We start from the raw sequence: 12,345 nt of genomic DNA, 5'->3' as shown, positions 1-12,345 counted from the left end.
CTGATGATATGCCATTCGTTTTCCTACTCTGGATGTTACAGTTTCACTGTAGGATGATTTAAAAAGAGTAGTCTGGGACATAACATCCTGTTTAAAATAAAAATTTCTGCCAGGAAGAGAAACAAGCTTTTTAAGAATGACATGTTTGATTTTTGTCTGATAGTAAAATCCTTCCAAAACTTCTTTTGAATTCAGAATACCTTGAATTCCCACCCCTCGCTTCTCACCCCTGTTCTTTCTTACCTCCATCATCCCCAAAAGAAACCTTATACTTGTGTGCGTGCGTGCGCGTGTATACGCACATATATAGAGAGAGATCTTTTTTTTCCCAACTGTTTACAGTTATTTATTTCCCGATGGCCGGAATCAGAATCCTGACTTGACTGGCTTGTGTGAGCCCACACCTCAGGACCACATTAAAGTTACACAGGTGAGCAAAGTATTCTATCCTATCAAACTCACTTGCTTTCTTCCTAATTTCTAGCCTCCTCAGCTGTTTATGCAATTCAGTCATACTCGCTACCCTGAAGGCTTATTCTTAAGGCTGATGTATTGTATTTTACAGGAGTTGCAGAAATTTTTGAATGGTAGGAATGGGCAGAGGAGATCGCAAAGATTAGGTAAAGCTTTATGCAGGGCCGACAGATTTTAGGATTTTTTTTTTTCAGTGTTCTGCCAAATACTCATTCTTTTGTGCCATCCAGCATGTCTTGAGCCCTGCTTTCCTAGGCTGTTCTTGGGACACCTAAATGAAAACCTTGGATGACTTGAAGTCCACTTTTCTCAGAGCTTGATAGATGTATCTAGTACATAACTTACAGTGAAATCTTTGCAGACTTCTGTTCTCCTTCGCACTGTGTTCTTGTGTTCGGAATTTATTTATTCCTGCAAATCTCGTGTTGGGTTTCTTGTAGCTATGACTAATCATGCTTGTTATTTTACAGTATCAACCATGTCTGTCTATCTTTCCCCAAGGAACAATATGAATTGTATTGTGAGATGGGCTCCACGTTTCAGCTGTGTAAAATATGTGCTGAAAATGACAAGGATGTGAAGATTGAACCATGCGGCCATCTGATGTGCACGTCCTGTCTCACTGCATGGCAGGTAAGGCGTTGCCTCTTGTTAATCTCTCTGAGAGAAGCTAGTTGCTCTTTTACAGAAGCAGTATATTCTCTTCTCAAAACTGTTCAGTTTCCTTCAGGTATTGAGATAAGATAGCATAACTGAGGACATAAGCTCATAATTCAGTAGTAATACCAGTGCATCAGTGCCAGCTTTACCAGCACAGGGAGAAGCTAGTTAGATGCCTGATCTCTTAATCTAGGAACTAAAAAGCTGCTTTTCTACTTCAGAGAGAAAATATTCCATATTTGTAGCACAGCTTGCCTTTCTGTTTTCCCCTCAGTTGAAAGGTACCTGCCAAAAAGCAGGTTTAAACCCCTTTGTATATTAACTGTGTGTTTAATTTTTGCATCACAGTGGCTATTGTAACAGATCTCTTCCCTTCCCTGAAGGAATCAGAGGGCCAAGGTTGTCCTTTTTGCCGCTGTGAAATCAAAGGCACAGAGCCAATTGTAGTAGACCCATTCGACCCCAGAGGAGGAGGAGGATTGTCACGGCAAGGGGCAGAAGGAACTCCCTCACCCAATTATGACGATGATGATGATGACAGAGCTGATGATTCCCTCTTCATGATGAAAGAACTCGCTGGTTCTAAAGTAAGTTCACCAGAGTGTGTGCTGGTAGATGTGGCAGTATGTACAAAGATTGCATGTTCTCCATTGGTTTTCTGTGGTCTTAGTGATTTGTGCATGTGAGGGTTGTCACACCTTATAACAGGAAAGATTTTACTCAGTATGCAAAGTGGGGATTTAGGTTCAGTGTTGTCAGTTCAGTTCACACTGTCAGTGTGTGAAGTCAGCAATGGTGATCACACTTTGGAATCTTTGATATTTTGTGTGTTGTCTTGAAGGAATCCTTAGAAGGGTGTAAAGGCTGGCTTGACCTATTGGAATGTAAGATCTAGGTTTATAACACTTCTCTGCATGCTTAGCAAGGCTGCTTTTGATTTAGTAGGCATAGTTCAGCCATATCAGCAAAAATTCATGCATTTTTCCCAGTGATGAATACAGCCAACCAGATACAGTCTTCCCAAGGCCCTGATGACTGACTGAGTAAAGGGCAGGCTATTTTGCTGAGGAAGTCAGTTTGACTTTCATCTTTTTATATGGTGTCTGATAAATTCATATAATAAAGGTGTACTAACTTTCTGCCATTAGTGCTACTTCATTCCAGGAGATGTGTACAAGGCAGGCATTCTTTATGGATCCCTGCATGTTTTTTCCTAAAAGCATGTTGCGGCTTTTGCACATCTGCACTTAGTATTGTTTTACTACATAGGGAAGTGGGTTTAATTTTGGCTAGTTTTTAATAGTTGAATTCACTAGCGTAAGCTGTCTTTCATGGTCAGAAAGAATCCTTTACACTGGTTTACCTATGGTAATATTTCTCTTTAGCTGCCACCCTGTAAAATAGTGTACTAAACAGTAATCCGTATTCCTGGAGGTAGTTTTTGTATACATAGCTTGGGGAAGCAAAGCAATTTCCTGAGTGTGACATCCTGTTGTGGTTTGCAGTAGGCTAGTACTCTGTATTTGTTGGCATTAGTGAGTTCAAACCTGTTTAAGGCTTTTGAAAGTTAGAAAGCACTAGCCTTGCTTGTAAAGTAACATTTATGGAAAAGAGAACAGGCACTGTTCTGATTGATTAGGTGGAAAAACATCTTTCCAGGGACAAAAATGGAGGTTTTGGTGCACACTAGTGATTGCTACAGCAGCCATGACACTGTAGTCGGGGTAGTTTGGACAGTGGTGCATGCAGTGATAAGTAGGATTAGCTGCAGATCCTGCCCTCTTGTGTCAAAAAGAAAAGAAGCTTGCCTCTGCTCAGGGCTCAGTAAGGCAGGTTTGCGTATGATTGTTACTAACATTGTACATTATTACCATTAGCGATATTGAAGCCAGTACGAGTCACAGAGCTTGAAAGCATCTCTAGAAAAAGGAGTTCTGCTGGATTTTGTCATTTGTTGATTTTCCCATTCTTTTCTTTTTCAGGTTGAGCGTCCTCCTTCTCCATTCTCAGTAGCTCCACAGGCTACCCTTCCTCCTGTGCCACCACGACTGGATCTTTTGCAGCAGCGAGTGTCCAATCCTCCTGGGGCTTCCAGTCCTGGGACTACTTCAAAGGTTAAAACACTTTGCCCTTTCAGCTATGGTTTTGGTGGGGCAGGCAGGAAGAAGAGAATTCTGGTGAACCCTACACGTTCTCTGTGACATCCCTGAATGCTTTCACACAAGACTTTTTCTTCCTCCTGCTCTGTAGTCCTGTTAGGCCACTTTGTTTCTATTCCCCACAAGAGCCTGTCCTGAAAGCAAATGCTTCCTTCTGGAATCCATGGTCGAGAGTCCGTTTTTGCTGTTTAAAGGGCCTGTCTTTTCTTCACATTAGTCCATGCAATTGCTATAAAGAAGCTGTTCCTAAGGTGAAGTACTTGCTCACTTAGGGTGACTGGTGTCCTCCTGTTGAAGTTATTGTTATTACCAATATCTTCACTGGTTTTCAGCCTCAGCCACTGCTACTGGCAGCCTTTGGAGCTGCATTTATGAGCTCATGTTTTGTTCTAGCTAGCTAGACGTGGCTAGGCTAGATGTGAGGAGGTGTCATATTCCTGTCCAAACTCTTCCTCACAAATTTTTCCACTGTGAATTTTTTCAGATAGAAAACTAAGGAAGGAATGTGTGACGGGGAGACAGTAACTGGTTTTCTGATTGACTAGCAGAAGGCAGTAGCGTGATCTTGGTGGCATTTGGTCATTGGCTGTTAAGAGATGGCAGCAGTTTTTTGGCTCATTTGGATAAAGTAATGAGATTATGCATATGAAATTATGAAGTTCGGGCAGAAGAAAATATCCAATTCTATAAATACACAATGCTGACTGATGAATGTTACCTTGTATAAATAACCCACATTTGAATAGGTTTTTTTTAAATTACAGGTATCCTTTGTTTGGAATCCAATCTAATGCTGCTATAAGCTTTACTTTTGACCTTCAAGAAGAATAATCTGGGGTGTTTAGTCCCTAGCTGTAGCTGCACATAGTAACTGTGTTATGTCTTCGAGCTTGTAGAGAAGGTGTCTGTGGAGGGTTTTCTTTTGGAGAGTTATCTCCACATCCTTTGAGATAATTTCTTGTAAAAATAGATAAAACCCAAAACTCAAACTTTTGCCACCCACCTTGCTCCTTTTTATGTTTTGTGGCTAGACTATCTTTGTTCAGCAATATTTTACATTCTTCTGCCTTCCAGGCTGCACCTGGTACTCTTCACAAAGATAAACCTTTGCCAATCCCACCCACGCTCAGAGACCTCCCACCACCACCGCCTCCGGACAGGCCACATTCCATTGGGACTGAAGGTCGACCTCAGAGACGTCCCCTGCCCTGCACACCAGGAGACTGTCCTTCAAGAGACAAACTACCCCCTGTGCCCTCCAATCGTCAGGCAGATCTGTGGCCATCCAGGCCCATTCCCAAAGCCCCATCTGTAGCTCTCAGCCCTGGTGACCCTTGGGCTGGGAGAGAACTGTCAAACAGACACTCGCTTCCCTTTTCCTTGCCCTCGCAGATGGACTCCAGGGCTGACAGCCATCGGCTTGGGAGCACGCTCAGCCTGGACAACCCAGTGGTGAGTAGGTCTATTGGAGGTGAAGGTAGTTTGTGAGGAATTATGTCCTTCAAGGTGCCCTCTTCTTATAGTTTACATCTGAAAAGGGTGATCTTGTGCCAAGGGAGAGATGGAAGGGAACTGGTGAGTGCCAGGCAAGGGAGAATAATGGGAAGACGTCTTAGGGAAGTGCTTTCATGCCTCTTGGGAGCAAGGCTGAAATCCCAGTTTGAGCAGTCACAGCCACAATTTCGTGATCACTGTTCACCTTTCAATTTGTAAAAGTGAGAATGTTTTGTGCTGGGAGCTGGTATGCTGAAAAAGTGTAATTTACTCTTCTCAGTTTTCAGTCCTGTAAAACCTGCACATGGTAGATATGATTAGTGTAACACAGTAAAATTGTGTTAAATTTGGATTTGTTACTATTACCAATGTCATGATGTGTAACTTAGTAGTCTAACATATTCTCTAAAAGAAATCTCAGTCAGTTTTGCTTTCTTTGATTCCATTCCCCTAATTTTTCCTTTTAAAACCTCCAGCTTTCTGAAATTGAAAGCAAATGAATTTTTAGCCAGATTCACTAAGAAAATGACACTTGCGTGGCTGTCATTCTGTCTCTATATGTGTGTGCTCATCTGCATCCTTTTTCTCTTGTCCCCCATTAACATTTTGCTTTTTTGGCCTATTTTGGCTGATTTTTTTCAAAACTACTGGAGTATCAAAAGATATGAAGTTCCTGCAGTTTTTGTATAAACGAGCAGTTGGCTACAGGAGAAAATCCTGCTTGTGCCCTCACTGAGGGAAAACTGTCACAGTACCTACTGGATTTCTAAGGCTTCAGTAAATGCTTTGGAATAATGAAGGTGCTTCGTTCCCCTAGATGATGTGCTGAATGACTGGCTGACAGCTTTGCAACTACACTGGTATATGTGGTGTTTCTGATTACTGGTTGGAAATTTTTTCTTTCAGAGCTTGAACAGTGGTCCGTCAACAACTCCAGAGTGTGAACACCCCAAAATTAAACCCTCCTCATCTGCCAATGCGATCTACTCCTTAGCTGCCAGGTCTGTTGTTTTCTAGCAAGAGTGCTCTTTTATAACTTACAAAATGGTAATTGTAGGGCTCTCTCCATGCTGGTACCAGGGACAGAATTTGACACAACTCTGTCAGCCTTACCTTCAATCTCTGATGGACTCAAAATACACAGTTTGGAGAAAGTAGATGAAATCAGCGTCCCAAAGATCTGTGGATAGTGGTGGTAGTTACCCTTGGCTGTGGCAATAGGAAACAGGCTACAGTTGCCATTAGCTCTTTTATGAATTCACCTCTGTGTTAGTCTTTATGAGAAGTAGGTGATGTACAATGTGTATGATGTCGTCGATTTCCTTTTGCATAATGGCCTTGTACCAGTGTGACCTTGCGGCTGGGCTGATGAGAATCCTGAAAGCCAAGTTATTTCTTTAGACAGAATCACTATAAGATCACTGCTTGTTACATCTGCTGTGGATTTTGAAGGCCACTTCGATATTAATTAGATTTGGTGTAAATGTTTTTCTGATGTTTATATCTTGTTTCTTCTGCCTCCAGACCACTGCCTGTACCAAAACTGCCTCCTGGGGAACAGTCTGAAAGCGATGAAGACACTGAATACATGTCACCATCCTCTCTGCCTGTGGTGCCTCCAGGTCCTGCTGTACAAAAAACAGAGATCAAAATGCCTTTGGATATGACTCAGAGTTTACGGTGAGATTCTGTTTGTATGTGCTGTGCTTCTTCCTCACAGCTTATGGGAAAGCATATTTGTTTACTGTGGTGGAGATTTTGTTTGTTTGGTTTGCTGAACTCCCCCAGTGATATTCACCACATCTAGACTAATATAGCTAAGTGTAAATGAAGTGTGACTACTGCTTTTCTGCAGAGTCCTTATACAGTATTAGAGCCAGATAACCATTTCCACCTCTTTCTGCTGGTAACCTTTTGAGAGCAGCAGCAACTGAAAATAAAATTCTGTTCAAAGGTTGTGTTCTGGTGGTATCAATTAAACTCTTAAGCTGATATGCTGTGTTACAACAGACATTACTAAAGCATTTTCTGGAACAAATATTCTTTCATGGAACAGTGGTGATTTCACTTTGAACAGGGGTCTGAACAGAATCTCACTCACAGAGACTAGGTGGTGGTGGTGGGTGACCACTGTCACTTGTCTGAGGGGAAATACATGTTCTCTCCCTCAGAGTTTTAGACTGCGACCAGCAGACGGAAGGCTGTATGTATGAAGCAATGTACAACATTCACTCCCAAGCAGCAACCTCTGCGTTTGAGGCTGTCAATGCTTCTGGTGAGTAAGTGTTCTAAAAAAACAACTGAGAAACTGGGGTACAATGAATTGGTCCCAGTCCCAGCTGGAAGAGCATTTTAGGCTAAATTTAAATGTTACTTGCTTTCACTGTTAAAATAGCTAGGATGTATGTGGAAACATCTGGATCTGTGTACTGCAGACTGGATGTGGGGATATTGTTGAGAAGCCTAATGGGAATGCACTGTAAATATACTCAACAGTTGTCAAAGAAAATAGCTGGTTAGAATTTTGTTTTTCCCTGGGCAGAGTTGTCAGCCCGTAAGTATTTTTAATCTAATACTACCTTCTGGAAAGAGCTCTCATTGAATGTGGAGCTCTGGCAACAAAACCTTAGTTCAGTGTCCTGTCAATGTTTGTGGACTACAGGGGAGCAGAGTCTGCCTTGAGAGACAGAGGCTCTGTTCAGTCCTGGAGCTCAGAATGTGCTTCTTATTCTAGATGAAGGGGATCTGGCAACAGCCGCTGCCAGCAATGGCCCTGAAGAGTCAGAAAATGAAGAAGATGGTTATGATATCCCCAAACCACCACTACCGGTTGCTATTGCTCGTCGCACCTTGTCTGATATCTCCAATGCCACGCCTGCCTTCAGCCGAATGTCTTTGGAAAATGACCCTGTAACAGGTTAGAAACACCCATACTCTTCATGTTGTAGTGGGTTCTGACGGCTTGTTATGCATGTTTGAAACTTCTGTCATTGACTCAGAGTTTTGTATGCAAGCTGTAAAAATCAGGTTTAGACGGCACTAAAGATCAGGTTTACAAGACAGCTACAGGTTCAGTTTGGTTTACAACTTGGAATGCACTGCCTTGGTCATTTAATCACTGAGCTAGCAAATCACGTTTAAATCGCAGTTAGGAAAACCTTTCCTCAGGTTAAGGGATGTTCCTTAAACCACTTTTCCTACAGGGCATGGCATACCTTTTGCACCAGGGCATATCAGGGCATTAAACAGAGTTTCAGACATCACTGCTTGTCGCTGTTCCAAGTAAGAGAGACATGGCTGGCCTTGCACCGCTTCTGTCTGGCTCAGTGTCTGCTGAGGTTGTTGCCAGCAGATGGCACAAGTGTACTGTTTGATGCTGTCAGTTCCTTTGAGCAGGGGCCTAGTGGCTCAGCAAAGTCAGCTTTTTGGCCCCAGGGAGTAGAGGACATCTTGTCCTTCTGGCTGCAAGGCACATTCTCTGAGGGAAAAACCAAAGCCTCACCTCTCCAAGAGCCTTTTTGAATAATGCTCAACTTACTCTCTACAGCTGCCCAGCAGCTCTGAAGGAATCTCTGAAACTGTCCCCACTGGGGGGCTTTCACCCTGTCTGAACACCTGTCATGGTTTAGCCCCAGCCAGCCACTAAGCTGTACCCAGCCGCTTGCTCATTCGCCCCTGGTGGAATGGGGGAGAGATTGAGAAGGGTAAAAGTGAGAAAATCTCATGGGTTGAGATACGGACAGTTTAATAGGTAAAGCAAACAGTAATAGTAGTAGTAATAATAATAACAACAACAATAATAATATAATGAAAAGGAGAAGCAAAAGCTGCGCACGCAAGCAAAGCAAACCAAGGAATTCATTCACTCCTTCCCACGGGCAGGCAGGTGCTCAGCCATCTCCAGGAAAGCAGGGCTCCATCACGTGTAACGGTTACTTGGGAAGACAAACACCATCACTCCAAATGTCCCCCCTTCCTTCCTCCCCCAGCTGTATATACTGACCATGATGTCATATGGTATGGAACATCCCGTTGGCCAGTTTGGGTCAGCTGCCTTGGCTGTGCCCCCTCCCCTCCTGGCTTCTTGTGTCCCTGGCAGAGCATGGGAGGTTGCAAAAGTCCTTGACTAGTGTAAGCACTGCTTAGCAACACTTAGCTGCTACTTAACAACAACTACAAAATGAATGTGACATCAACACTATTCTCATACCAAATCCAAAACACACTGTACCAGCTACATGAAGAAAATTAACTCTATTCCAGCCAAAACCAGGACACCACCCTGGTGATTAGCCAAGTAAGAGGAGCGAGTTTGTTATTCCTTCTGGAGGCAAAGCCTTCTGTACCCAGGACCACTTGCCCTAGTGTCTTCTGTTAACCTGCTCTACCACTTCCCCTTCCCTGAGCTTGCCCTTCTTCAGTGCAGAGTGTACTAGTGCAAAGAAGTTCATTAGCTTTTGCCACTCCTCTGTGTTCCCTGCCTCATTTTTTAAGTCTGTCACTGTGTCTGTAGAATGTGACTGACGGGGATAAGAAGGAGCAGAGAGAGCTCACGTCCTGCTTCAGATGAAGTACTGAGCTTAATCATAGACCGTTCTTTGTTTCTACAGCCCTGAAATAACAGTGCTGTTGTCCTCCTTTGTAGTGTTATGAGATCTGCTAATGAAAAACGCTGTAGAAATGCTGATTGCTACTGCTCTGGGAAGCATATGCAGTTTTCTGAAACAGTAGGTATTGGCTACTGCTCAAGGCTGGTTTTAAACAAGCCTGATTAGTATGAGATACATTTGATACATTTTGGCAGATTTATGTTCTCATGCATTATGCCCTACAGTTTAGTTTCTTAATCATTTACCAAAAAAAGCTGTTCTAGTGGTGCCCCCTTCAAATTGACCCATAGTCTCTGAGATCTGATGCAGTTCAAGCTGAAACAGCTATTTTGAAAGACAATTTAGGGGAGAGAAGTGGGTAGTCCTTTATCTCAAATGTACAAAAAGCTTTTTATGTGTAAGAAGTTTGTACTTTGAAGATCAGGGTGCTGAACTGCATTGTGGTTGGTGAGGAAGCTTCAATGAATTTGTTTCCTGAAGAGCCTTCTCTATCTTCATGCTTTTGGTACAAGTTTTTCAGAAAGGCTCCACAATGAGGACTTCTTTTCTGAGCAGTGCTGCAGTGCCCCCTCTTAAAAAGGGATCGTTTGGACATTCGTAGTTTATGGATTTGGCTATGGTACACCAGTTCTACTGCTAGAAAACTCTTGATTGCCTTGACTAGTTTCTCCAGAAGACAAATACAACTTTCTTTAAGGTGATGTCAAATCATAGAATGGTTTAGGTTGGAAGGGACCTTTAGAGGACATCTAGTCCCAGCCCCCTGCAGTGAGCAGGGACATCTTCAACTAGATCAGGTTGCTCAGAGCCCCGTCCAACCTGACCTTGAACGTTTCCAGGGATGGGGCATCGACCACCTCTCTGGGCAACCTGGGCCAGGGTTTCACCACCCTCACGGTACAACATTTCTCCCTTATATCCAGTCTAAATCTACCCTCCTTCAGTTTAAAACCATTACCCCTTGTCCTGTCACAGCAGGCCTTGCTAAAGAGGTTGTGCCCATCTTTCCTATAGTCCCCCTTTAAGTACTGGAAGGCTGCAATAAGGTCTCCCTGCAGCCTTCTCTTCTCCAGGCTGAACAACCCCAACTCTCTCAGCCTGTCTTTATAGGAGGGGTGCTCCAGCCCTCGGATTATTTTTGTGGCCTCCTCTGGACCCCCTCCAACAGTTTCATGTCCTTCTTGTGCTGAGGAGCCCAGAGCTGGATGCAGCACCCCAGGTGGGGTCTCACCAGAGCAGAGCAGAGGGGCAGAATCACCTCCCTCGACCTGCTGGACACGCTTCTTTTGATGCAGCCCAGGATATGATTGGCCTTCTGGGCTATGAGTGCACGCTGTTGGCTCATGTCCAGCTTTTCATCCACCAGTACCCCCAAATCCTTCTCTGCAGGGCTGCTCTCCATCCCTTCATCCCCCAGCCTGTATTGATATCAGGGCTTGCCCTGACCCAGGTGCATTTGGCCTTGTTGAACCTCTTGAGGTTCTCACAGGCCCACCTCTCCAGCTTGTCCAGGTCTCTCTGGACAACAGTCTGTCAACTGCACTGCTCAGCTTGGCGTCATCTGCAAACTTGCTGAGGGTACACCTGATCCCACTATGTCATTGATGAAGATATTAAATAGTACTGGTCCCAGTACAGACCCCTGAGGCACACCACTCGTCACCGGTCTCCATCTGGACATCAAGCCGTTGACCACTGCTATCTCGATGTGACCGTCCAACCAGTTCCTTATCCACTGCACAGCCCACCCATCAAATCCATATCTCCCCAGTTTAGAGAGAACGATGCTGTGGGGGACCGTGTCAAAGGCCTTACAGAAGTCCAGACAGATGACATCCATAGCGCTTCCCTTGTCCGCTGATGCAGTCACTCCATCATAGGCCACTAGGCTGGTCAGGCAGGACTTGCCCTTGGTGAAGCTGTGCTGGCTGCTTCGGATCACCTCCCTGTACTCCATGTGCCTTAGCATGGCTTCTAGGAGGATCTGTTCTGTGATCTTCCCTGGCACGGAGGTGAGGCTGACAGGACGGGAGTTCCCTGAGTCCTCCTTTCTACCCTTTTTGAAGATGGGCACAATGTTTCCCTTCTGAAGTTCCCAGGGACTTCACCTGACAGCCACGACTTCTCAGATATCATGGAGAGTGGCTTGGCCACTACATCAGCCAATTCCCTCAGGACTCTCGGATGCATCTCATCAGGTCCCATAGGCTTGTGTATATCCAGGTTCCTCAGGCAGTCACGAACTTCATCTTCCCTTTCAGTGGGAGGGGCTTTATCCCCCTGGTCTCCATCCTGCCTGCAGTCCATCGGCTTGGGAGGGGTGAGGAAAGAGGTTACCAGTGAAGACTGAGGCAAAAAAGTTGTTGAGCACCTCAGCCTTCCCCTCATTTGTTGATACTAGGCCACCATTCTTGTTCATTGGGGGTGTGCGCTTTCTTTGACTTTCCTTTTCTAGTTGACGTACCTGTAGAAGCCTTTTTTCTTACTCCTTGCGTCCCTTGCCAAACTCAGCTCCAGCTGTGCCTTGGCCCTCCTGACCCCATCCCTACACAACCAGACAGCATCCTTATAACTCTTGCCAGGATACCTGTCCCTGCTTCCACTGCCTGTGCGGTTCCCTCTTGCTCTTCAGTTTAATCACCATGTCTCGACTCAGTGATGCTGGTTTCTTCCCTTGCTTGCCTGATTTCTTACACCTGGGAACTGAGAGCTCTTGCACTTTATGGAACGCATCCTTAAAGGTCTACCAGCTCTCTTCTGTTCCCATTTCCCTGAGGACCATTTCCCAGGGGGTCCTGCTGACTAACTCCCTGAAGAGCTGGAAATCTGCTTTCCTAAAATTTAGGGTCTTGACTATACTCCTAGCTTTTGTCGTATCCCTCAGGAGTATGAACGCCACCAATATTTGTGCAGAACAGTTTCTCGTGATTTGGAAGTAGGAAAAAATA

General features: G+C 44.5%; 1 protein-coding gene across 3 annotated transcripts in view; it reads left to right on the top strand.

Annotated features, from left to right (window-relative positions):
• CBL (Cbl proto-oncogene) overlaps positions 1-12,345 on the top strand; it is a 569,152-nt gene that overhangs the window by 29,191 nt on the left and 527,616 nt on the right. For all 3 annotated transcript variants that reach the window (XR_010375982.1, XM_064471090.1, XM_064471091.1), the window contains 9 exons: positions 343-430; positions 976-1,107; positions 1,518-1,721; positions 3,117-3,248; positions 4,368-4,745; positions 5,694-5,788; positions 6,312-6,467; positions 6,959-7,062; positions 7,522-7,704. Coding sequence is in view for 2 of the 3 variants with exons in the window: in XM_064471090.1 (XP_064327160.1) it covers positions 343-430; positions 976-1,107; positions 1,518-1,721; positions 3,117-3,248; positions 4,368-4,745; positions 5,694-5,788; positions 6,312-6,467; positions 6,959-7,062; positions 7,522-7,704 (1,472 nt within the window). In the remaining variant the exon portion in view is untranslated. The remainder of the gene's footprint in view (positions 1-342; positions 431-975; positions 1,108-1,517; positions 1,722-3,116; positions 3,249-4,367; positions 4,746-5,693; positions 5,789-6,311; positions 6,468-6,958; positions 7,063-7,521; positions 7,705-12,345) is intronic.

The sequence above is a fragment of the Phalacrocorax carbo genome, chromosome 21 (genome assembly GCF_963921805.1).
Source record: "Phalacrocorax carbo chromosome 21, bPhaCar2.1, whole genome shotgun sequence".
Taxonomy (NCBI): domain Eukaryota; kingdom Metazoa; phylum Chordata; class Aves; order Suliformes; family Phalacrocoracidae; genus Phalacrocorax; species Phalacrocorax carbo.
This window is presented reverse-complemented; position numbering and strand designations above follow the sequence as displayed.